Source organism: Rhamphochromis sp. 'chilingali' (assembly GCF_963969265.1).
Source record: "Rhamphochromis sp. 'chilingali' genome assembly, chromosome: 12".
NCBI classification, from domain to species: domain Eukaryota; kingdom Metazoa; phylum Chordata; class Actinopteri; order Cichliformes; family Cichlidae; genus Rhamphochromis; species Rhamphochromis sp. 'chilingali'.
In genome coordinates this window covers 12,408,603-12,436,536 of record NC_137939.1, presented here as the reverse complement: position 1 = coordinate 12,436,536, position 27,934 = coordinate 12,408,603, and the positions used below count along the sequence as shown (strand labels likewise).

Sequence of the window (27,934 nt, the reverse complement as noted above, 5' to 3'; positions counted from 1 at the left end):
ATAGAATATGGGTAAAACGTGCATGCACAGTGCCTTTGTTTTCATACGCACATGGCCGAAAAAGCATGGCGGCAACGGAGAATGAGAAGGGAGAAAGCGGATCGTTGAGTGAGGATGAACCAGATTTGGTTTGTAAAAATGGTGCCACTTCAGTGATGTGGAACTGGTTTGGTGTTTGTCTGTCAGATACCCACTAAAGTACATTTCTTTTTGTAGAACATGCAAGCGGGCCGTCGTTATTGCCAAATTTGTCGGACTAAGGTGCTCGTAAATCTGGGAGTAATCTGTGTCCTAAACTCCCAACTCCCAAGGTCCCAAAGTCAAACGAACACTGCGGCATCACTGAGAGTTAAAAACTGTCTAAATTCTTTCATCTTTAATAAAGCAATCAGCATTGCTGCTTTACCAGGTTTAACTATGAAGTTTAACATCCAGGCATCAATGAAAACAGAATTTATTACATTTAACGGAGTTAGAAGTTAACAGGAAGTTAGCTCGCTATTTTCGCTAGTTACCTATGCATGATATACCATGTTCTGCTGAGAGGTTTCTGAAAAAATTCAAACGTACAGCTCTGCTATCACTTCCAGACAGGAAACTAAACAGCAGTGACGTTTGTAAGGTTACTGAGGTTGGGCTAGCTGGTATATAATGATGTGCTACGTGATCACTAGCGACACAGCTATGTTAGCATAACATAAACAGTGAAGCTGGAGGATGAACACTAACACTTTTCCACTCGATAAAAGTTAACGTGAGGGTTCCTGACGGTTAGAGACAAATGCAATCGCATGGCAGGATGCTGTAAACGGACCAAACTTAAGTCAGGAGAACAACTGAGACAATCCATCCACAATAGAAGGTTAGTCATTAATATACTGCAACAACATGGGAATAGAGCAGCTGTGATAGAATACAGCATTAATGAATCCATGGTACAGAAGTGGAGGAAGCAAGAAAAATGAGTTGAATAAAGTTTGATTTATCTGACTGCTTTGTTTTGCTTAATGTGCCTTATAATCCTGTGCACCTTATGGTCCGAAAAATACATATTAGACTTTTTTTATTTGGCACACTGCAGTTTAATGTTGCAAAGCACCTCTTTTTAACTTCAGTGGATATTATACATGGTTATGCTCAGGATATGTCAGCCCATTTCTACTGGAAATGGCTTTTGGTTAAACTTTCAGCAAGGAATTTGCATTTGCACTGTTAAATTTTTAAATAGCTTTAATGCATATAAAAAACAATTTAGAACTTTACCCAACCTTTAGATTTTTAGCGTTTCAGATTTCACTGAGCAGTCCTTACCTCTGAAAATAATCTCACAGCTTCTTCTACGGTCCTCTCTTTTTAACACCTTTCTCTGTCTCTGAAAATGAATTATCACACATGAACATTTTTCCTTCCCTTCTGATCTTCTGTAGTTTTAGCCAGGCAACTTTATTGATATCTGGAGCATGAATACGTCAAAGTGATTACAAGAAGAAAGGATGTGTTGAAGACATAAGTTGACTGTGGGATGACATTACTTTCTAAGTACTGAACAAGCATCTTCATCCCATCAACTGTGAGCAACATACAAGTTGCAACACAGAGGTAAATAACTTTCTTGATAGTTTTCTTTAGGAAACTGCCTGTCAGATTAGACTACTAATTAACTGGGATTCCCATTCTGGATTGTTCCGTTCCACTTTAACACCTGTTTAGAAGCAATAAAAGTGCAACCTTAAAATTCTCTTATCTTACCTGGCGGAGCTGTCTGCGTGTGTCCAGTACAGTCAGATATTGATTTAACCTGACAGCTGCTTTTTTTTTCGTTGGAAAAAATGGTCTGAAATATGCATGCTGAGCAGACGTCAAGTGTCCTGCCACAAATTCCAACCTGGCAGCATCCTTGCTCAATTCCATTAGTAAAGGAACTCTTATTGTTTGCTACATCTCAGAAAGGACAACATTAGATGTCCCATACAAATTACATACAAATTGCTTCATTGCCTGTAGTTCATCTGTGATCATGGCTGTTCTGACAAATATAGACTAGAACCAGATATACTTTGTATACAAAAACTGCTCCCATAAAGAAAAACTGTACTGTATAATGTGTTACAAAGTCTGAAAATCTTACTGAGAAACATAATGAATGAATCCGAAGATGTGAACTTGGGTCTCTTTCTCCAGACCTTATCCTCCAGAGGAACTTCTAAAAGCCTTTTACTCACCAAGTCCATTGCAAAAAAGTGATGCTAAATTCTGAATTTTTTGGATATGAACTTGTATTTTAGTGGAAAAAGAAAAGTCGAAATTTAGTGATGACAAGCTGGACCTGGTCTTTCTGCACAGAAAAAGGATGAAATGGAGATTCTGGGTTCATCCAATTCTCAAGACAAGCAAGCACCAGGGAGAATTTCATGGTTTGAGCCAAGATTTCAAGCTCTATCATGGCCACTTTCGTACATATTTCAGGATCTCAGTTGGGCAGTTTGAGCTTTTGCTTTTAGAGTTGGGACCACATTTCAGACAGAAAAACAATTTTAGAGAGCCAATTGAGCCGAAGCAGCATCTATCTGTGTCTGAGGTAAAATAGTATTATTTTACTATTTGTATATCCAGTACCTGTGCGCATTTTGAGCTGCAAGCACAGTGGTCTGATTGGTCAGATCTGTTTATTCGCATCTGAAAATTCAAGCTTGGTTAAAAGAAAAACAAATGCCACAAAGTCTTCTATGGAAATTGTGCGGTTGGTGTGTACAGCTGTATTAAGAAGAATAATTTTAACTCACAAAATATTCAAACAGATTCTGCATGTCATGTGTGTTAAGTCATCAGGATGGCCTGCATTTTGTCAACAGGAGCATAAATAAACCTTAATTTTTGTCATTTCTGCCCACAAATCCATTTCTGCTTCCAAGAACATACTCTCAGATACCTGTTTATGTACTCATCTGAGGAACCGTGAAGATGCTAATTAAACAGATGACTGCTTCAATTATGACAAAAATAGGACAGAAACATTAGTTACTGTGGCAGCTGAAAACATCCAGGACTGCAAATTTCCACCCAAGTTCCCAAATTATCAGACTGTGTACCCACCAACAGGTATTGGAACAAGATGTATTATGCATTTCCTAGGGGCAATATGTAGATTAAGTTTTTAAACTTAGCCAAGCTAATGATAGCAAATTGATAGCAATGAAATAAATCAAACAAACAAAACCACAATTCATTCATGCTCCTTCAGGTACCTCCTGACAGTCTATCCTGTGGTGCTGAGAGGCTGATTGCTCTCCCTAGGGTGCTCTTAGTCCAGACTCAATCAGTCTATCATTTAGCTACCACCTATCTGTTCTTCTGTCATTCAGAATTACACCATGCTTCCTTTAACTGTCAATCAATAAATGAATCCAGGCCCCTCAGGGTTATTTGCATGTTAACTTAGTGCTATGGATCCCCTGGGGCAAGGCAAATGCAAATGATGAATGATTGGAGGAGGATGAGTGAATATTTGCAATTGGAATATTATGCATTGGGTAATGTGAGTGCAAATATTTCTAGGAATATTTGACAGGGACCTTGTTCACTGTTGTGAAGTAGTTTAACTTTACTCGAGGGTTTCGTGCATTACTTTTTGGAAGTGCAAACACTAACAGCAGTCTCGCGTTGTCTTATTGTCAGCAATGATGTAACCCTAACACGGTGAGGTAGGCTTTTCAGACGACATTGTTGCTTGACATTTATAACGGCAATATCCATTGATCTAGTGTTGTTTTTGAAGGACTTTGTTGTGGATTGCCCCCCCCAGTTGTTACACTCATTATTCAAAAGTTTTGGTTACTTGTATAACCTCTGTTCTCTGAAAACCAATTGTGGTATCTCACTATGGGAGATATAGCCTACTCCCAGATTGCTAATGATCGGACAGGACAAAATGAGTTTAGCCACCTCTGGCTCTCAGCAACAAATGGCAGAGGAAAAGCTGATAGATCCTGGGGCAGCTATAGGTAGACTCCCTAACCTTAGGCATGAAGGCAGGGGCGCAGAGCCACCTTATAAAATTATTATAAGGATGGGGGACAAACTGCAGACAGGAACAGGACATAGATAAGTCATTCATAGCATGCAAATCACTCATTGTTTTCGCTGATGCCAAAGCCAGCAATAGGATGGGTGCATCCTCGCTTAATGGCGTGCCCTTGTTTCTTAACGAAAAGAACAGAGGACATTGTGCATTTTTGTGTGATGCGAACAGATCTGTCCGAACCTCTCCCACAGCTGTTGCACCATTTCTGAATTGGGTCTAAACTCCCGGTAGAGTTGATTCCCTCTAGAGAGCAGATCTGCCATGGTGTTCAACACACTGGGAATGTGTGTCGTGCGTAATGACAGGAGGTGTTTGCTGCTGCACGTAATCAGGCTGTGTGTCAGTCTGTGCAAAGTTACAGAGCAAGTTCCTCATGACGGTGTATATACGCACTGCTGTTATGTCTGTTTTAACTAAGATATGACAACTTTTCAGAAGCGGCAAAAAACACTTCAGCTAGAGCTGGGCGATATGAGATTTTTTCATATCACGATATGTTTTTTTCATTTCAGGCGATAACGATATCTATCACGATATAAGCCAAATAACTATATTTGTAAGATTTAAATGTGCCGTTGCTCACGAGTAAAATGTGAAATAATCAGCAGCTTGTTTTTATTTAAATATTTATTTCCCATAATAAGTTCAACAGGGTAGATGTACTTAAGGAACATGAGACTTTTTCAGATAGATAAAGGCAAATATTGCAAACTACACAAAAGGCAGCCGCTAAAGCGTTTAAGTTTCAAAATAGAACAAACGAAACAGACTAAATTGTCAATTCCACTTAGAAACAAAATATTAATTCTAAAAATAAATCTTAGTTTGTTTTACAGAAGAACAGACAAAACTAACTTTTGTCAATATCAAATAAACAGAACTAAAAGGAAATTCTCAATCTCTCCTTGTTGTATAGCTGAGCTTTTCAAACACTTTTAACAGTTACTTTAGTCTGACAAAAGCCGAATGACGAATTAGCGCTTCCAGTCAGAGACTGAGGCTACGTCCACACGTACACGGGTATTTTTGAAAACGGAGATTTTCCGTTTTCGTTTTAAAAAATAATCCCGTCCACACATAAAGGCAGAAATGAAGGAAAACGCTGCTATGAATATGCCAAAGCAGCAGGTGGCGCTAGATTCCTAACCGTGCAGAAATGTTGGCCAATCAGAAGTCTAGAAGCCTCGGTGGGAAAAAGTAAACAAAGCTGGGGCATAGAAGCAGAACTGAGTCGTATGTGTGGAGGGACAGTAACTGTGTGTATATGTAAGCATTTAAACACTGCAGAGAGTAGAATTAACAGTATTGTAGAAATTCATTTCACCGAAACAATAACGTGGCGCACACCTTTGACGCTGCGTTTTCTCCGTTTTTCTAGTCCACACGTAAATGCAAAAACAGAGTTTTTAAAAATCTTCGTTTTCAGTGACCAAAAACGCAGTTTACGTGTGGACGAAAGGTGCAAAAGCATAGAAAAATCTGCGTTTTCAAAAATACCCGGGTACGTGTGGACGTAGCGCATGCACCAGTTTATTGTATTTCCAGTAGGGCTGAACGATTATGGAAAATAATCTAATTGCGATTTTTTTGCCCCAATATTGCAATTGCGATGCGATATGCGATTATTTTTTAAGGTCTTTGTCTTCTGTATTATTAAACAAAGACAAGCAATACATCATATAGTATGGCCAATACTATATTACATTAATTTTAAACTGTTCTTTCCTGGAAGACAGACCTCTGTTATGATGACATGAGGTGATGCATGAATTGATGACTGACATTTTTATTTAACTTCTTCAATCACAACAGTATATTTGAACATACACAATAGTTTATTTTTAGCTTACAAACATCTGAGCATAAAGTGCTGACAAGGAACCCTGGTGTAAACATTAAAATGAAAGTCAGTACAATGTGCAGATTGCAGAAATATACATAAACAAAATCAGTGGCTTTACCACACTCAGTTTTTCGACATCTGTGAACTACTAGACAGTCATTCAATTAAAAAATAATATTAAATAAATAAAACTAATAAATAAAAAATACACACATCTTACTGATCTCTGCAGTCAGTAACATTACACATAAAGTGCAAACATAATAGCAATTGTATAAACACACACACAAACACGCCTTTAAAATTTAAAGGCGTGAAATTGGACGGTCTAGCCTTCTGATTAGCGTCACCGCTGTCTCGGTGGAGTTTAATAAACTCGGCCGTCTGCTTCTTGCTATCTAAAATATAACCAGACACTGGCGTAAATTCTCGACTGTCTCATACTTCTGTTTAATAAGTTTTCTGTTTGACGTTTAGTCAGCTGTGTGAAAACCAAGGAGGAACCCACCCGGGGGATTAATAAAGTTTTATTTTATCTAATCTAATAACTTTAATCTCAGCCAAACCGATTTACTCACGAACAAACAAAACACTGAAAAAAGCCCAACAATAACATTTTTAGGTTGTCTAAGTGACTTATATATTACGTTTAACCCGAGCAGCGAAACTCCGCGGTGATCTGAAAATGATGTGCCGGGAGTTGTGCCGTTCTCGGCCGCATCAGTAACCCTCGAGCTCCCGGCTAGCTGTTGAGCTGGTGGGTAGCAGACGCCTCTGAAAACGTCGAAGCACTTTTGCAAATATGGGATATCTTGATAAACCGAGCAGATATTTGATGTTTACACAACTACTTTCTCGCCTGAAAATATGTTAAAAGTTTATTTTGTGACCCAGAAAGATTAGTATGAGTAATTTTAAAACTTAGTAGCGGCCGCCATTGTTGGAAACTGGAGTTTGGCTGGGCCGCGCTATGAATTCTGGGATATGGTAGTAATTTGGACAGCCTTCGGCGCGTCGCTGTGACGTAATCGGTCTACAAATGCGGCCTCAGGAGGATGCAGCCCATGAATTTGGACATGTCCAGAGTATAATCGCAGCCTTTGCGGTTAGAAAATTGCACTTGATCATGTCGCGATATTATCGCAAATGCGATATATCGTTCAGCCCTAATTTCCAGACTTGCTTTCGGCACAATTTACAGTGCACGCTACTCTGTTTTTAAGTCAGACTTGAAATAGCCGAAATACCTTCACACTACGGAACTTCTATGGCTCTTCCGTTCGACAATCTCTCCGGCGTTGGAAGCATCATCTGTTTTCTCTTCGGTCACGCTCGGTTGATTTTTTTCTAGTCGGCTCACTCATTTCCTCCATTACCCGGGCGGTACGGTGGCTGGCTGCTTCCCAAACAAGTACACATGTGCGGCTTGGCACTTGTGCTGTACGTAACAAGTCACGTGACGTGACGCTGCGGCTGTGATTGGTTCGGCTCTGCGCTACTTAATTTGGATTGGCTGTTCTCTTTTTTTTCTTTTTTCTTTTTTTTAAGAGGACAAGAGCGGCGAGGTCTATCGCGATAGCTTAATTTCTCTATCGAGTAAAAGTTATATCGCGATACATATCGTTATCGTTCTATCGCCCAGCTCTAACTTCAGCGTTGGAAAAACTGCTGCCAGCTCCAAGTAATTTCTAGCGAGGTGTCATTTACGGCGGACCCCTCGGAAATATACCCCTATCCTGTTAATGTAGTATCCATTGTCAATTTTCCTCATAATAACGGTATTCAAAGGGTCACCAACAGTGAACAGTTTGGGGTCCCTCCAGTGACCGAGAGCCAGTAGACATTCGGGGAGAAATTTTGGCCATATGACTGAGATAACGTCTCACATCCAGCTGCAGCGAGGACAGCCCCTGGGGAAATGACGGAAATCACCGAAACAATCAGTCCAGTTAAACGCAAGCAAGCTGTTAATGAGACCAGCTTTCTGTTGCGAAACAGAGTTATTTGTAGGCTATGCCCTGGAACGCAAACCTAAAGAATTAGCATTTATCCAGAACTGGAAATGTGGAAATGAGTGTCTTGTAGATCTATCGATGTGAATAGATCGAAACAACACATTTTGTGTCAACATTCTGAATTTGTATTTTCTGAGGTGAGAACTGAGGGAGCGTTAATTTCAGAATGGGACCAAATGATCCCCCACCTTTTCGGAATTTGGAAATGTCTGGAATAAAAGCCTAGATACCACTCCTCAGCTTAAGAGAGAGGATATTTTGCTCTCTAAAGCCTTTTTGGCCCTGCTCTGTAGCCATTGAACCCACCACGCCATTGTAAATGGTTGGTTTCGTTGCAAACTGTAGCCTGTAGCCCCTGGCAACGGTTGTTAACACTCATGAATAGACTGCGCGTGCTTGCCATTCCTCCACCCTGGCGGCTAATTAACCCAGGGGACGAAAGTTCAGAAACAAGGTCCAGTCACACTGCTCTCTTGGCTTTATGTCTGGCTTCATAAAAAAAATAAAACATGTCCGTACATACTAGGGGTGCAACGATACTCGTATCGGTATTGAACCGTTCGATACAGTGCTTTTGGTTCGGTACGCATATGTATCGAACAATACAAAAAATTTTATTTATTTTATCAACTTTTCTTCTGACAATGCTGTCTGTGTTGAGCGCTCAGTGAATCTGCGTTCAACTACTGTGCCTAGGCTGCACTGTCGAGTGCAGATCCACTGAGCGCAGCTCAAGCTAGCAAGACAGAAGCTAAGCTCAAAGCTGAACCTCCCCCACCCTCATTCAGATCTGGCGTTTGGAACTATCTTGGTTTTCATGTGAAGCATGACCCTGATGGTAAGCGCGTCATGGACAAAAGAAAAACAATATGTCGGATGTGCCACGCAATGCTCAATTGGTGGGAACTAGTGCGTTAGCACAGTTATCTTGTTAACGTGTTGACCCCGTCCAGCCCCACACACGGGGCGATCCGTGGTAACTCGTTAACGGAGATTTGCTGCGTTATGGCGTTAATGTCATTTTAACGAGATTAACGCTGACAGCACTAGTGGGAACACAACGAATATCACTGCACATTTACACCGACAGCATCCTAGTGCAAAGACAAGTGGAAGCAGACAAAAACAACAAGCATGCATGCTACAAACTTTACCCGAGTCATTTAGACAGCCGTTAGCACATGATTCTCCTTATGGGGACCTGATATGTTTAATATGCTGCTGAGAATATAGCCCAGAAGAAGCGGATAGTATAGCTTTTATTTTGGAAAGAGCCATTTATCTGTAATAAACTCTCTTTTCCAAAGATGAGTGATTTCTCGATCAGATAGATTTATTTATTTATTTTAATTTGTTGTTTCAGCAACATTACATTTAAAAACCATACTTTTGAGTTAAAACATATATTTATAATTTTAATAAATGACAAATTAAAAAGGCATGAACATTTTCTTGTATCGAAAAAATATCGAACCGTGATACCAGAGTATCGAACCGAACCATGAATTTTGTGTATCGTTGCACCCCTAGTACATACCCACAATTCTACCAAAGGCACAGGATGTGCTAGCAGTAACGCGACAACTGCTATTATTTCCTCAATGAAAATACAAAGCTACAGCATAATAAATGTTCCCGAAAACTAAAAAAAAAAACCACGTTCTTGAACAACCTTAATGGCTGCGTCAATGAACATATTAAATTAATTATTCTGGTTGAGGACCGCTGAGGAGCTCTTATAATCTTTACAGGGAAGAAAGTGAGAATGCCTAGTGTGGGGGCCAGGGGTTGGGGGGGCCCTTGTCCTTGAAGTAATTGGTCTGTCTTGAACAGGCGTGGTGGTAGTGGCGCTTCCGTGATTGGTCACGCCAGAGGGCGCTTCCCATAGTGAAATACTGAAGGAGGTTTGAAAGAAAACATTTAAATGAGGTATTGATTGCACACTTTTCTAAGACAGATGAGGAAGCTTATTTTTACTCAGCTTTGCCCTTTATCTGGTAGCCACAATGTAATCCCGCTCCCACCTCCTTCACAAATCTCAAAGGAGCAGTCTCTGCTTAGTTTTAAACTCTTTGGAAAGAACATTCTGCAGCCAGCGATCAATAGCCTCCCCGGCAGGGCGTGGAGGTGGTGACATCAATTACCACTTGGATCAAGTTGATAAAGTAGTGTCCTTTTGGAAATGGCATTTAGCCTCCTTGTCTTTGTGTACAGGAAATAAGGCTGTCTACATTAAAATAAGGGATCTTTGGACTGAACCGTCCTGATGTTCAGCCTGAGCAGATACTTGTGATACCTCTGAACCAGTCAGAAATAGTTCATTTATTTTTTCCTTTGTTCTGATGTGTCATGATGATATAAAGGATTTTAATAGAAGTGCTGAGGTGATTTTAGTTTGTCAAAATTTGAAGTATGGTTAATTAATCCTTAATTTACTCCTGTAAACAAACATATCACAGCAGTATAAATCAAAAAGTTGGTCTACTTTAGACATGGGCATTCTTGCAGTGACTGTTGAGATATGGATAATGTGAATTCAGAATTCCTTGAAAGTTTCACGTATTGAATTCTCAAATTTTAATGAATCAGAGTTTAATAATATTTGAATCAAAATATAACCGTGGTGTTGTTATTTTGCCATCACCGTATGTCACACCTGATTAAGCCATGCCCATATAGGGCTTATCACCAACATTACAAATAACTAAAAGCTGTTTTTTATTCAAGAATATTTGGTTGCTTAGAGGCATAATTAAAGCACAAAGCTACAGTTTCAGGGACTTTAATTACATCAGAAGTATTGAGTAAATTATTAGAAGTTTGATGTAAAACATTGGAGGGATTTAGTTTGATAGAAGAGCAATAGATGCGAACAGAAGTGTTAAAATAACCAAATATTTCGCTTGCAGATTTAGCAGGAATACACATTTATTGTTAAATTTTTAGCTTTTTTTACATTTTACATTTCCGCTGAATTGCCATGCTGAAACACTGCAACTCCAGTTCATTTTCACACGTTTTTTTTTTCCTCTGCTTTTGATGGATATTTCTATATTCTGAAAAGGCTACATCTGGCAGGTGTTAGAGGCCTTAAGTGTTCCCAGCCTTCACTTCTTGTGGGTAGAGAGCCTGCGGGTCATAGGGGATTGCACAAAGGGAGCTGACAGCAAATACGACCCCTTTTAAAAAGTAGAAATGGGATTGATTCCTGCACACTTGTTGCTTAGCAACTGCAAAGCCTCGTTGAGAGAGAATATTGACCTCTTGTTGATAAAGTCCAATTACATTTTTTCCCCCTCCACTCTGTATATCCAGAGATTTTACAATGTCATATTCTCTTCCCCCCTTGTGTGTACACTGTATTTCCCATTCAATATCATGGAGCAATATTATGCGATTGCTGCCTTTTGGTGCCGCTTTGTGACTAAGAAGGTCTTTGAATGAGATAACACGTCTTACATAGCATGAATTTGGCTAACAAGGGCACTCAATGTGACTAACTGGTGTTTGTTGCTAATTCAGTCAATTAACATGTTTCTAGACCTCCTGCTTGCTAAATGGCCCCAGAGCTGCCACAGACGAATTTCTATCACCCCGATAAATGTAATTCAGCCACAGCCAAAACCATTTAGCATGTTCCAGCATGCCCTAAAATGAAAATTGATTTCTAAATTTCATTAACATTTTTCCCTCCTCTCATTCTGTGCACTCTCTGTAAGAGTATCCATGCTTAGCCGGCTGCATGCTCTAATTGCAAATTATCAAGTGCTAATCGATTTGTCCTTTCTGTGGATGTGGGTGAGAATGAGCTTTGCGGTAATCGGTTCTTTTTTCTTAAGAGTTTGAGACTGTTTGCTTTAACTGTAACTGTGGTGAAAGATCATGCACCTGTTGGGTTTTAAGCTTACTGTAAACCCCTGTGAGGTCTTCAGTGAAGCGATGCCGTGCTTGAGATATTTGAGAGATATTTTGTGTCGTTGATGAGCTTTTCTCTTCTCACTTTACTCTTTCTCAGAACACGTCTGCTCCATCATCGCCTCCATGCTGAGAAATCTCAAGTCCCAGCAGAGAAGCAGGCTCCTCAGCAAGTTCACGGAGAACGACTGTGAGAAGGTTTGTATCATTGTCGTCTTGCTGGTTTCTTCATTCTTCTTCTTGCCTTGCAACCCCTTTTTGTTTTGCATCTCATGTTTTTGAGTGCTTCATCAGACTGTGTTGTTGTCTTCATTACCAGTTGTTTTTTTTTTCATTCCGAGCAGGTGTACTATATTTCCTAAATTTAAATGACTTAAAAATATATTTTCTAAAATTGCTTTGTACTCTGTGCAATAGAAACGCACTGATCAATATTAGGAGTAGATAATGATCCAATCCTGACTCAAATGTGTCAGGACTGGGTATCGGTGAGAGAAGGCTCTGAATACTACTACAGCATGACTGAGCTTAAGTAGCCTTACAGCAAGGGTTATTCTGCACTTTGTCATATGTTTGCAACTGGTTTTTACCCAAATACTAGAATGAAACTTACAGGCAACGAAGCTTTCCATATTGGATTCTTTCTGTCATTCATCCACACTTGCTAATATTTGATCTTATATAATGTTTAGCCCCTAGATGAGAGCAGCATCTAGTCAATGAGACTAGTGAAAAAATATTGGATGAAAAGCATAATCAAATTTTTTTTAAATCTTTTATTTTCTTTATCCTTGTACTGTTTTCATTTATTAGTTTACTAAATGTATATTCTTGGGGGTGTTTTTTTTTAATGTATTTTATTTGTGTATTTTATTTTGTGACATAATCTTTAGGTCCTGATCTTGCGTTATACATTTTAAAAAAAAATATCGTTTTGAATACTTCTAGTGCTGCTCGGTACTCTGTATCTGCAGACATTTAAAGTCATTTTATCGGAACTGGGAAAAGTTGATCATCTGTCCCTTTTGGACACTGGTAGTTACGTATTTCTCTGTGCTCCATGATGTAGTGCAGCGGTCCCCAACCGTTTTTGCTCCACGGACCGGTTTAATGTCAGACAATATTTTCATGGACCGGCCATTAAGGTGTCGCGGATAAATACAACAAAATAAAATCATACGACCAAGACAAAAACTGTGGTATTTTGTAAATATAATAATAAACACAAATTCACTGTGTAATTGTGTAACTTTATTAGCAGCATCATCCTGAAATGCGCCAACAACATTGAGTGTAACATCCTCCTCTCTGCCCCTTAATGCTCTCTTGTCGCTATGGTAATGCGTAAATATTTCATTCAAAATAAGACACACAACTACAACACGGGAAAAGACCCAGGGAAACCGAGTTAACGATAAAAACCATAAATTTCGCACCCAAGCCTCAACTCTTGCACCCCGGTACCAAAACAACTCACGGACTGTTACCGGTCCAGTCCGCTGGTGTAGTGGTTTACATATTCTCTTTACACAGAGAAGATCCTTGGTTAGGACTGGGAGGAGATACAATCCCAGCCTCATGGGGTCACAAGTTTGTGTACTCCTCATGCCGGCCCCAAGCCCACTTAAATGGGAGGATTACATTTGGAGGTCATCTGTGCCTAATCAAACATGCAGATCCATCCGCTGTGGCGACCCTTGTGAGGGAGCAGCCAAAAGAAGCTTTTAACTATTAGTCAGAAAATTCACATGGCAGTCACATCAACTGATTTCCCCCAAGCCTCTTCCTAATATCTTGAGTTTTTGTTCAAACTAGTCTTTAGTTTAAATTTACGTGAGCTGCATCAACAAAACTTAAGCCCAGTCGTAACTTTGAGCGGTCTTTGCGATGCAAAATGTTTTACAGCAACTGTAGAGGATCAAAAGGAAAAAAAAGACAAGTTCAGTGACATTTCATTTATAAAAGTATTAAAGTTGTGTGGTCAGTAAAAACAAAACACTGGCTGCCTAGCTTTAACTTCATGACAACAGTGTTGAACATGTATAATGAATGTACAAATTATTACTCTTGGAAATAATTTTTAATCATAGATAGACTACATATGTTTTCTTTCAAAAGCAAAAACAAAAAAGTCTATTTTGAAACTGGTAGAAATACCACAGCTAAAAAGGTTAGTATACATGGAAACGAATAAAGCAAAAGTGATTAAAGGTGAAAGCCTGAATATTCAGCGTATCCACGATTGGGCTTTGCCACAGATCTTATTTTCATAACTAGGGCTGCTCGATTATGGCAAAAATGATAATCACGATTATTTTCACTGAAATTGAGATCACGATTATTTGACGATATTTATTTAACCCTTTAAGACCTACTATAGAACCAAGTCCACCAGAGCTTATATTATTTTTTTTACATGCTGTAGTGCCATTTGTGGGAGCATTTCAAGTTGCTATACATCAATACAACTGTTATAGCCCATATTTTAATAATATGTATGCATTAAGTCCATAGTAATTACATAAATTGCAAAAAAGTGCAATAAACTACAAAAAAAATTTAAAATCGCTTTTGTTTTGTTTACATATATTTCTACTTGGAGAAATTTAAGAGGTTTATCCCTCAAAACTTTAAATACAATAAAGTTGCAAAAAATAGTTTCCCACCACAGGAAATTTATTTTGAGTGTCTTCATAGTTTTATTTTGGAGATACACCAATTTTTATATACTGCAGGAAAAACAAAAAACAATCCTATGATGCAAATTTGCAAAGAAAACAGCATGTGCCTCATTTCACTGTGGGAAGTGTTACGAACAGCTGATAGGAACGGCAAAGCGTGTTTCTGGAATATTATGTTTTTGTTCCTGCAAGCGCTTTTTATGCAATTTTTGCAAAGCTATATGTGGAACGAAACCGTGACCGAGGACAAGCTGATGGCATCAGATGTAAGTACAACTCCTCCGGTTTCATATGCAAAACAAATTATTGCGCTAGCTTACACGGTTCAGGTTCTACAGGGATTTAACAATAGTTACGCAAAACGGAGCGTGCTGCTCTGACCGGCTTTAAAGGGTTAACAATGACTTTAAAAAAATAATATAAAATAGTGTGCAACACCACTGAAGTTTGTTTTTTTTAAACTCTCTTTTCAACCAACGGCAGTCACTCTCCAAATAACTTCTGCTTAGCTTTCCGAGCTTGCCTCGGGTCCTCTTAATCATCGGTCTCCACCCTTTTTTGCGCCACGGACCAGTTTATGCCCGACAATATTTTCACGGACCGGCCTTTAAGGTGTCGCGGATAAATGAGGGAGGGGCTAATAATCGGCTCAGTCATTTTTAATGATCGTTGAAAGCCCAGATCGTAATCGTGATTAAAATTCGATTAATTGAGCAGCCCTATTCATAACATACTCACATTAGAAGGCCATTCAGCTTCCACACACTTGGGGAACACCTTTACCTGAACCAGTCTGCAGTAGTTCTATTTTTTCCAGAAACTAGTTCTAAGACGTTACGAGAGGTTAAATACACCGAGGTCATCGAGTCACTCTGTACCTGTGTATACCGTCTCCCATATGTTGCAGAATGTGAGAAAGCAATTATGATGTCAAACCTGACAGCGCGACACACTGCACACTCTCCCACCACCCACCTCAACTCCCACGATCCTACTCACATGTGCCCAAATGTGTCATATTCAGCCTGTGGCTCAAGGCCATTTTATTGGATGCATGACTTTTTTTGAAAATGCCTGTGGTACAAATCAAATGTCGATAGCTTTCTCACTACTGAGGCAACCTAGAGTCTCATTTTAATCAGCTTTTAAGGTTTGTATCCAGCGTCTGGCGATATGTTAAGGCAATAAGGGAAGCTTGTGTTTTCTTCTCTTTGTTTGCCACTCCATAGGTTACTCCCTGCAAAAGGTCTGTAGCCAAATAAATGAGGGGATGATCAGTGGCATACTAACATATAAAAAGAAATATGAAATTGGAAATGTATTTTTCTATTGTTACTTCATTTTAAGAAGGTGGAATTTGTTTGTCCCTGTTAGAATTTTTCCATATATGCTCGCAGAGCTTCATCCTGCTTTTGCGCTGCTTTGTAGTGTCCTCTTTATGTTTCTTTTTTCCACTTTGCATCTCTCACTTTTTTTCTACTTTGCTCTATTTCATTTTCTCTCCAGGTTGATCGACTGATGGAGTTGCATTTTAAGTACCTCGAGGCTGTTCAACAGGCTGACAAAAGGATTGAAGGAGAGAAACATGTAAGCATCTCTTCTTTTATTCCTTTTTCGCATCCCTCCCTCTTACCCTCTCAGTCTGTCAGTGAGGCTTTTTGATTTGATGATGAATTTACATTATGCATTCGTGTTTCCTGGATTTCATTATTGACCACAAACAAAAGCCACCAATGAATTATGAGTCACTGAGACATTATTCGGAGTAATATTGCTATACAGGCGTTTTTCTGTTTTGGGTTGGTTTGATCTTTTTGATTTGTTTGTTTTGTAGGACAAGACAAATTCCAATAAAGCTCTGTAAAATATAACTAAGAACAGAATGCAATGATTTCCAAATACCATTAAGCAATGTTTTACTCACAATGGATTAAAAAAACATGGAAGAAATGTACCATTTCAGGCGAAACTAGAGTTATTTTTAATTTGATGGCATCAACATGGGTTAAGGCCATCCCCTCTTCTTTTCACAACAGTCTGTAAATGTCTGGGACTGAGGAGAGCAGCTGCTAGACTTTTGAGAGTGTTGTTTTCCCGTTCTTGTCTGATAGAGGATCCTATTGTAAAAGCTGCAGTATGCAGCTTTGCGTTGCCTTGCTGAAATATGCAAGGCCCTGCCTGAAAAAGACAATGGATGGGAGCTTATGTTGCTGTAAAACTTGAATAGATCTTTCACCACTGATGGTACATTTCCAGCTGTGCAAGCTGCCAGTTCCATAAGAACCAATGTACCGCCGTACCATATGAGATGCAGACCTTGGCGTTGAGGACTGATGACAAATTGGATGATCCTTCTCCTCTTTAGGACACAGCGTCCATGTTTTCTAAGCAGAAATGTAAATTCATTGGACCGCAGAACAGAGAAGCACTATTTCTGGACCTTGTTCAAATATGGCTTCGTCTTTGCATGATTAAGCTTTGTCCTGCGTTTGTGGACGGCAGGCTGTACCGAATGCACCCAGATAAGTTGCCCAGAACTTACCATTCCTGCATTCCCTTTCCAGGCCTGGAAGAGTTTGTGTGTGTATTAAAGGCTATAGATAGAGAAAACTTTGGGGCCATTTACTCAAGATTTATGGCCCTTTTTTATAAGTGATGAACAGCCTAATTTAGTTTAATGTTTTATAAAAGCCCGTCCACCCATTCCTTCATTTTCTTAACCACTTGTCCAATTCAGGGTCATGCTAGTGCTGGAGCCTATCTCAGCTGTCATATGGCACGAGGCGGGGTACCCCCCTGGACAGGTGGCCTATTCAGAGTGTCAGAAAATGGGAAGAGGGAAATGTATTGTCAGTAAGAGCTCATTTATCAGGTGGTTTATCTGTGGTGTTGCGTCGACACTCTTTTAAAGGACACGTACAGAAGCATTGCTAGGTTGAATACATTTAGAGAGAGAGGAAGAGAAGGAAGTTAAGAGACAGGTCTGTGAGTTACTTGAGCAGTCTGCAGCAGGTCATCGCAACAGCACAAGATAAACTCTGAGTTGGAATTGTCCACGGACGGGGGAAAAAATGTGGACCGCAGCGCAATATCAGACAGACATGGTTTTGTATTGTCCACCAGCTAAATCACACTGCAATATAGATGTTCAGATTTCAGCTGCATTTCCTGTTTGAAAGGATTGGTGTTTGCGTTCAAAAATACAGTCCTTTTTGGTTTTTTTGGAGGGATGGGGTAGATAAGGTGTGCGGTTCCACACAGTGTCACATCCAAAGCCATGAGGGAAGAGACCTAAAATACAATCACAGTCCTGCTGATAACAATATGACAGTTTACAGAAGAATGGAAAGTTTGATAGCTGTGTGAAAGTGGCCTATTGAGCTGTCTGCGTGTGTATATGTCAGCGCATTGAGCTGTGGGCTAGACGCAACGATAGAGGGCTAGAGATAGAAGATAAGTGACCGAGCAGGGGATAATGGCTTGAATGGAGAGAGAAAGAGCCTCAAAAAGGTTGGAAGATAAGAAAAGACATAGTTATACTTTAAATATCTCAACAGATATATAGTCAAAATAAGAGGAGATGGTGTCATAAATGCAAGGAGAAAGAGCGAGGTTTGAGTGAAAGCGAGAATGACAAGGGGAACCGGGGTTTGGCTGGAGACAGATAAGTGTGAGATTCCTATCTAAAGATGACAGAAGATTAATTTCTCAGACAGGCATCTTTGGTGGGATTGCCAAGAAAAGACCAGACAGTTTGACATTTTCTCTCCATCTCTCTTTCTCCTTTTCTCTTCTCTCTCCCTGCCTCCCTCTATCGTTCTCTCGCCTCTTCTTCCGTGATGGTGGAAGTATGACTGCGATAACATGGTGATAAGAAACATGTCTACGTGTGCAGCTATCTTTGAAGCCACATGGTTTTGCTTCAGCCAGTTCAGACTTCATACTGTGAGCCAGTTTGTCGCACAGCAACAGTATTCTCTTCATTTTACACTGAAAAAGAGAATAATTAAAATATCTAGGCTCTGACTGGAGGTTTTTTCAGCTAGTAGTCATGAGCTCAAGTAAATCACATTGATAAGATGCATTTCTTTATTCGAGTGCACATTTTTTAGGTTGAATCAGAGCACTGTTTTAGTTTCCGTGTTGGTGAGCATTATTCACCTTTTATTTTTGCTTGCAAAGGAGCACTTGTACCATTTATAGACTTATAGTTATATGAATATAAGTGTTTAATGGTGTAGAGCAGGGGGGTCCAACTCCAGGCCTCAAGGTCTGGTGTCCTGCAGGTTTTAGATGTGTCCTTGATCCAACACAGCTGATTTAAATGGCTAAATTACCTCCTCAACATGTCTTGAAGTTCTCCAGAGGCCTGGTAATGAACTGATCATTTGATTCAGGTGTGTTGACCCAGGGTGAGATCTAAAAACTGCAGGACACCAGCCCTCGAGGCCTGGAGTGGGATATTCCTGGTGTAGAGCTATATATTGGCATGCATATTGTAGCCTGAAGCCTCTAGCATGTAGCAGGGATATGAAGTACTTTACGGTGGGGTGGTGCTGTCTGTGGACCCAAAGTCATTTATAGACTGAAGTGCTTTTTGTCACATTTGGAGTGGTAACACTCATAAAAGGTTAAAGTGAAAATAAGGGCATATACACTCAGGTAGGATGGGTGTTTAAATGATGTACGGTTGGTGCTAAGGGGCCAAAAGTGTGCAAAGAAATCATCCCCCACAGCATTACATCATACATTACATCCATTGATACTGTATAGATCTATGTTTTCATGTTGTTTACACCTTAATTCTTCTAGCAGTCTAGCTGTTCTCCTCTGACATCAGTGAGGAAGTTTTGCTGTGTGTAACTTATGGCCTCACGTGTACCCATGAGGCCATGATTGTTCTCTCCAGCTCCTTTTGACATGTCATTTTAATTCACAAACCATAGAAATTCCATTAGTGTTTTCTGATTTGATCACTTCTTCTCCTTAATGTTGGACAACAAATGATACTGCGGTTGCAGTGGTTTCCTTCCCGCTGGTCCGACATCCAGTCCTGAAAACACCCGAGTGATATTTTAAGTCTGTGTGAATCCAAATGCCACGTTACTTTAAATAAGGCGATAAAGACGCCAACCCAGTTCTGTCCAGCGCCTCGTCAGAATCGACTGCCGTCAGCAGCAGCAGCGTTTTATCTCTCTCCGCCGTGCTTTTTGGTTTCCCCTAGTTAAGCCTGTTTTTAAGGGGCGGTAAGCAAAATGTTTTTCCTCTGCAACATATTATCCACAGATTTCTCAGGAGGATAGCAGAGGAAAAGCTGCTGCTGCCTTTTCTCTGCATCTCCAGCCCAGTCCCTTTCTAATAAGCTGCTTATTTTCTTTCCACCTTGGTATCTCTTTCTCTTTTCTTTCTATCCCACTCATTCTCTCCTCCTTTTTCTTAAAGCTGTTTTTCATCCTATCATATTTCCAATTTTCCTTTTTCTGCATTAAATTGCGTTTTTACATACCTCTAATATTATTATTCTACTTAATTTCCATACCCCCCTTTTTCTTCTACCTCTCCTTCTTCCTTTACTTCCTTGTGAGCAGCTTATGTATAAAATGTATTTCTTGTTGTGCATCTTTTCTCCTTCATCCTCAGTTTCTGTTGCTATATCACACCACCTCACTCCTCACACATCTTTCTTATTTCCCTCAGTTCTCCTTTCCTCCTCTCCCTAATGCCGCTGCTTTCAGTTCTCTTCCTTTCCAAACCTTCCCTTTGCTCTCAGCTTGTTGGTAACAGCTCTTTGAGATTGATGAAGCTCAGCAAAACATGGCTGAGGCCGACCTCAATACTGTAAAATGCCTGAGTGCCCTTTCCTAGCTCCTAAGAACTCAGTTGCTGGCGGTGTTGTGTGTGTGCATGTGTGAGAGAGAGCGAGTGTGGGTTTCCTTTACTGGTCTGTAGCAAGTACAGCAGAAATGAGCTAGTTTAGCTTTGCTGACAGTAGACATTTTCAAAGAAAGTCTGTGTTAAGTTGGAATTGGTTTTGCACCTGGATGTGATATATTTAGTTTTCTTAAACGTCCTCCAAGAATAAATGTTTTCCCTCACTCGCTCTCCCTCTCTGTTTCCTGATTCATACACGATTCTTCAGTGAAATTTTGTTTGTGTCACAGCTTGTTTATCTTCCTGTCATCATTTCTCTTTCTCCTCTCAGCTTTTTTTTTTATCCTCATCTGTTATTCTTTCCCTTTAAAAGTCACCCTCCATTCATATATTTGACTGTTTAGTCCTCAGGGATTTAGGACTAAAAATTACCTTTGACCAGAGTGTGCCCAGCTCCAGTTTGGACTGAATTATTTAATGTTAACAGGTATTAACTTTTCAGTCTTAATTCAAAAAGACATGTCTCTCATTTCTTCATCTACTGTGTTCATATAAAAATAATTTCTAAAGACTAATACATTTTAAAGGGGAAAAAATGCTGTTGTATTTACAGGTAATGTTGCACTTCACAGATGGAAGTATTGTGGTATTATTTTACCAAGCTGTAAACTTAGAGTCAAGTGTCAGATACACAGAGACCAATTTTTGCATCTCCTTGTTAAAATCTCTTTCTTTTACCCAGTGATCCAATTTACTTTAACCAACACATTTATGTGGTATAGAAGTGTCACAATCACTGATTTTCACTACATGATTATTGTAGACAATAGCAATGATATGACCATGATAGCTTTAAAAAAAAAAAAAAAAAAAAAAAATTCCCCAGATGTAAATATTTAAAATATGTGGTTAAACTGGTATCAAGAAATGTGAAGCAGGTGAAAATACAACAAAAAACTGCAGTGACTAAATCAGGCCATCCAAAAACACCTCTGAGTCAAGGACATGGTGATGGAGTGAACAGGTCAGCGATAGAAAGGAAACAGGGATGAAGAAGTAGCAGAAAGAGCAGACAGAAAACTAGTAATTAAATAAATAATTAGCTAAATCAAATCTACACCCATGTGAGTGACTCAGTCAAAATTAGCAAGTTTGTTGTGGGAAGTTTCAGTTAGTATGTGAGAGGTGAATGCCGATAGCTATAGTCACCTTATTTCAATTAGCCATGAGGCGAGTGGGTAAGTTCAGGCATCAGTGCAGAGCCGTGCTAAATTGGTGAGTAAGTCAAACCATAACTGTTCTGTTCATGTGCACTTTGTAAAGAAAATACATTATGATCTGATGTCTATGTTTAATTGTTTTAATATATAGTGGGTACTGCCAATACTGGTGTATCATGATGAACTTAATTAGGTCTAGCACTGAATATGGCCTAATGCAGCAATAAAAGCTTCTTTTATTAAAGATATACACTCAGTGGCCACTTAACTATTTACTCCTTGCTTGCACACGGTTAGATTTTTTTCTGCCTTCAGACGTACCTTATTTGTTCACTGTGATGACACATTGAAACATGAAATATTTCTCTAAGATTTTAGTCTTTATTGATATCATAGCATCATGCAGTTGCAGCAGATTTTCAGCTGCACAGCCATAATCCAAATCTCCCATTCCACCACATCCCAAAGGTTCTCTGATTGAGATCTGGTGACTGGGGAGATTAGCTGAGTACACTGAATCATTGTCATGTTAAGGAAAACAGTTTGAGATGACTTGAGCTTTGTGATGTACTATATTATCCTGCTAAAAGCAGACACCCAGAGATGGATACGCTGTGGTCATACAGGCATGGACACGGTCAGCAACAATACTCGGACAGGCTGTGGCATGTAAACAATGCTCAGTTGTTACTAATGGGCCCCAAGAAAGTATCCGCCATACCATTAGCTGATTCTTACAAAGACAGAAACATTTTTGTGGGTTTTTTTTGTTGTTGTTGTCGTTTAAATGCTGCTTATGAAAAATTCTGACCTAACCACCAGAATGTTGCAAAAGACACTCTCATCAGGCCAGCCAGTGTTTTTCCAATCATCTATTGTTCAACTTGACACCCAGTGTGGTATTCTGCTTCCTTATCCTTTCTGTCTTCAAGGTTCGACAAGGTTGTGCATTCAGAGTTGCTTTTCTGCGTACGCTGGCTGTAATAAGTGTTAGCTTGAGTTACTCCTGCCTTCCTGGATCAGTCTAGCTATTCTATTCTGACCTCTAGTATCAAGAAGGCATTTTGGCCACTCATTGGGCATTTTATCTTTTTCAGACCATTCCCCTTAAACCATAGATATGGTGATCATCTGCTGTGGACAATCCCAGTAGATCAGCAGTTTCTGGAAAACTCAAACGAGCCTGTGTGGCGCAAACAACCATGTCAAATTCAGAGTCACTTAAATCATCTTTCTTCCTCATGTTGATGGTTGGTTTGATCTTCAGCAGGTCATCTTAACCATATCTACATGCCTGAATCAATGAGTTTGCTGTCATGTGATTAACGGCGAGAATGTATCATCTAAACTGAAAATACTACCAAACTGTAATATTCTAATGATGCCTAAATAATACCTATTGCAGTAAACAACCTAATATTGGAAATAGTTGCGTTACCGGGTGTGAATACTCTTGATATATTGTAACCATCAGTTGTTTGTATCTGTTTTCGAGACAAAAATAAGTGTAGGTAAAAGTCCAATTGGACCAGTCTCATACACTGCGAGGCAGTCCCTGAAGGACCCATAAGTAGGTTAGGGAAGTGCCCGTGGTTAGGGAAGTAGGTTAGGGAAGTGCCCGTGTGAAGCCATTACGTAGCTTTAAAGTGGAAAACACAGATAATCCCCCCCCCCCCCCCCCCCCCCCCCGCTACACTGTGAAAACTCATCAGTATTGGATTGAAGAACATGACAAAGAGCCTGAGGTGTTGACCTGGCCTGCAAACTCCCCAGATCCCAGTCCAATCAAGCATCCATAGATGCTCTGAACCAAGGCTGATCCACAGAGACCCTCCCTGCAACTGTCAGGACCAAAAGGATCTGCTGCCAACATTCCAGTGCCAGATTTCCACAGCGTACCTCAGGAGGTCTGTGTTCATGCCCTGATGGGTCCAAGCTGTTTTGGAGGTCTGATGTATCAGGTGCTATAGCCTTCCCAAGGACTCTGTTGGACACTTTTTTGGGCTTATTTGGTAGTTTGGGCTAATATGTTAAATTTTTTTCTCTATTTTCAGCATCACGACACCAAATAAGGTAATATGTTTGGTTCTAGAAGAAAACGGTAGCCTTAGAAAAACACCTTTTGTTGGTTTTTCTTTTACTCTTTTGTTACCGTCTTTGTTACGATGTTTGCTTTACTTCCCCAACTCTGGCTAAAAGCAGTGCGCCGCTGCTTTCCTGAGTCTTTGAGTCATCCAGTCAGGGCTAACTCACAATCACAACTTAAAAGATAAATTACAGGAGAAGTGTAGTCCTGTTCATAAAAGAAACATTGAAGGAAGCTGTCAAAGATCGAGAACACAAAGCTGCTTGAGAATGAACACGGACAAACTGTGTTTTACCGTCAACCATTTCAACATTTGATCAGAGCTCAGCACCGAATGTGTTGTTTTTGCTTGTAAATAGCCCCCACCCCACCCCATCTTCCTGTAACACTGCTGTTTTGCGTTTCCCCACTTTGTAAGCAAACGATAACTGATACAAGCCCAGAAGCAGATGACTGTTCTTTGGCTCTCTCCATCACAACTAGAAATCAGCATGTCAACGTGTGTTCTCACAAAGCAGTGTTTGGTTCAGATTTTTCCTTGTGAACCTCTGCATCTCTGTTTCATAATGAGGCTATCTAACCCCTCCTTCTGGAGATTGCTTAAGCTTCATCAAAAACCATTAGTTCCTACACACACAGCCACAGTGGGTTTTTGTAAATTGCTGACAAAGAAATCACTTTAATTCTGCATCGAAGTATGCCAGCAAAAAAGAGAGCACCGGAATAACAAGCAGACACACACACACACACACACACATTAAGGAGCACACTAGATAAAGGCTCTTGTTCAGAGATATGTACGCTTATGAACATGTCAAACAAAGACCCAAACAAACCTATGTGGTTTCCAAAAGTATGCAGACTGTTCTATAAATCATACACATGCCATCACACAAACACAAGCACAATGCAGCTGAAAATCACTGCTTATTACTTTGTCTGTACTGTAGCCTAGCTGCCAGGCTCCCCTGAGGTTGCAGTAATTGACTTGTCCAGTCCCTCCTTTCAACACGTTTTTCTTCCTCCGCTTCTTCTGTCCGGTGTTTGCCAGAGGGACCGAGCTGACACACAAAAGATATTGGTCACATTGTCAAAACTTACGAGTGAACAAAACTCTCTCGCTGTAATGAATCCTGCCACAGTGCCTACGCCGGTTCAGCTTTTAATATCCCAAATGTCCACTTCCACTGCTTTCTATAATAAATTGTAAATGCACGTCATGCTTCAAAAAGAACTTCCACTCTCTCACACGTTCGTAGGTCTTTCTTGATCTGTCGAGCTTTTCTTGCTGTTACTGTAAAGTGTTGCAGGTGACTTTTGCAAAATTTTTATTACTTTTTCTTTTTGATGAGGCCCGTTGTTGCTGAAGTGTAACTAAATGGATTGTGGATCATGGGTTACGGAAAAGGCCTTTAGAAGTAAACGTCACACATTAATTATGTTAAGTGAGTTACAGTTATAGAGTTTAAGGCTTTTGGTTAAAAACTGCTTCTAGTCCCTTAAACCCCCCAAAAAGGGGGGGGGGGGGGGGGGTATTCATATAGATAAATGAAAAACTTTCAGTGTTAATTCACCTAGATTTGTATGTTCTGTAACTTAGATTGGAAGCTGGTTCCTCTGGTTTTCAAAGCAGTGTTTTCACACAGCTCGTTATCAGGCATCAGCTGCTGGAGCTGAGAAATGTGCCAAAAAATGCAGTTCTCTATTGGGCACTTGAGGCTGGCTCTGAAAGCGTTGCAACCCCCTTAAACTTTCACGTTAAAATGACATTTAAAAAAAAGAAAAAAAAATCAGTTCCTTGTAAATGGTTTTTATATTCTGCTTTTCAACTCTTAATACTCAAAGTGCTGTATACAGCTTGCCTTATTCACCCATTCATACATGCACTTTTTCTATGCTTTTTCTACCTAAAGGCTTTTCTATCTACATTCACACACCTTTATACTCTGATGAATGCATCAGAGAGCGACTTTGGATTAATATCAGGGATATTTGTCGTGCAGACTGGAGAAACCAGGGTTTGAACCACCAACCCTCCAATTAGTAGAAGACCTGCTCTACCTGAGCTACAGCTTACCAAAAGTGTACAGCTCCTGGTATTCCCAGGTGGTCTCTCATCCAAGTACTAACCAGGCGCAACTCATTTAATTGAATTATCTGACAAATAATATTGCTTTAAGTGTCATAGAGCCCATCCATGAAGGTTGTTCTTCTGTTTTGATGAGTGAAATTATTCTTAGTCATATGTGTTTTGATAGATTAACATACCAGAGTGCTGATCTTAGCTGTCTTATGTCAGCAAAGAAAACCTTGCACACATTTTTCTGTGACAACATAAGCCTAACTGCAATTTTCTTTCTTTCTGTCATCCTCCATTGGTGACATCATGGCTTCTCTTGCCTTGACCGGCCATATGTACACTCTAAAATTATACACTAAATGTGTTTTGAGTCTGGGCAGATGCTTTTTCTATTAGAGGTTGAGGTGATAAAGTTCTCAAAATTAATATTAGTAGCTGCCAGGATCATACTGAGGAGGAGTTTTCTGAGCATTTCCCTCTTCCTCCTCTTCTGTCATTTTGAAAAACACCTCTCTCTCCTTGGCACAGTTTCTCAGCACTAAATAAATTAAACTGAGCCTCTGACTGTGGAAGCAAATAAAAATGATGCAAATCTGATACTTCACTGACATTAAAAAAAACATTTTGCACAAGTATGATATTAAAATGTCAGGGACATTAGCTGACTTGGGTATTTTTCCCCCTATTCTTGTAATTAATGAAGCCTAAACCAGGGGAAACCATGTGTAACCTGTTAGTTTCTTTTGGATTCACTAATTAAGTCAGTCATGCACCATACAATACTTGTAAACTGAACTTAATAACCAGTTTTCAGCATACATGGCAGCACTCCAAATCAAGTATTTTTTAATCAGCATCACCTGTCATGTTTCAGTTCTGCTCTCTGAATCATTCCAGGTAGGTGTGCTTTATAGTACAAGTAGAATAGTTTTACTTTTTTTTGTTGTTACTTTGTTACTAGTAGCTGGCTGCAAATGTTGCAAAACATATTATGTGTTCCCATTTCTTTAGCTGGAGTAAAAAGAAATGTCAATGCTAACACAGTTTGGGAGGCATAAAATAATATTTTTGGGCCAACAAGGTGATTACTAAGAAGAACCAAAAACTTGGTGTATCTGAGCATGCTATGTAGTTTGTCTTAATTGGTCAAGTGGAGGACAAAAGAAGATGTGGGCAAACCTAAAAATCCAATAAAGACCTGACAGAGGACCTGTGAGATGCATCTGGACCTCTAGTTGATTTATCTGCTGTTCATCTGCTCCTTATCAGAAGTGATGTCAGTGGAAGGATGGCCATCAAGAAGCCATTCTTCAAGAAGGGAAATGGGGAGAAGAGGCTGAGGTATGCCAGATTACACATGAAAGTCGGTGACAATAAGGCTTATGAAGAGAGGTACACCCATTTGTAAAACACAGTTCATGGTGATGAAAAGAAAGAAACGTATGGTCATAAAAAACTAGGAAGAAAAAATAAAAACAGAAAATGGAATGCTGTTGATCATGGACAGGCCTGCTCAGAGCCCGGATGTCATCATTATTGAAGCAGCGTGGGATCTTAACAGAAAACAGAACAAAAATCTGCCAACATCCAAAGAAGAGCCTCGACTGTCCTTTAAGAAGCCTGGAGAAATATTCCTGAAGACTACTTTTAAAAAGCTTGCCTAAGAAACTTCAGGCTGTTTTGCAGAATAAAGTAGGCATACCAAACACTGACCTTGAAGCTTGTTAGACTTGTACAAACTCCATCCTGCTGTTAAATCACAAAGTCTCTTACACTGACATGCTATTTTGTTTCCCAGCTTTGCAGCATGGTTTAAAAGGGCTTCCACAAAATAGTCTTGTAATGTAGTCCTCAGAAGAGGCAGCTTTTCAATGTGATTGATCTTAAAGGAGAAGTCCTTAGAGATTAAATCATTTGGGTCTGAAGGTCATGGGGATACCCATTAGCTTGATGCTGAAATCCATGTTTTGTTTTTTGCTTTACCGATATACATTGGGGCAAAAAAGTATTTAGTCAGCCACCGATTGTGCAAGTTCCCCCACTTAAAATGATGACAGAGGTCAGTAATTTGCACCAGAGGTACACTTCAACTGTGAGAGACAGAATGTGAAAAAAAAATCCATGAATCCACATGGTAGGATT

General features: G+C 39.8%; 1 protein-coding gene across 1 annotated transcript in view; it reads left to right on the top strand.

Moving 5' to 3' along the window:
• Positions 1 to 27,934, top strand: part of ctnnbl1 (catenin, beta like 1) — a 77,647-nt gene that overhangs the window by 32,962 nt on the left and 16,751 nt on the right. The window contains exons 12-13 of the mRNA XM_080898483.1: positions 11,955 to 12,052; positions 16,042 to 16,122. Coding sequence (XP_080754609.1) covers positions 11,955 to 12,052; positions 16,042 to 16,122 — 179 coding nt within the window. The remainder of the gene's footprint in view (positions 1 to 11,954; positions 12,053 to 16,041; positions 16,123 to 27,934) is intronic.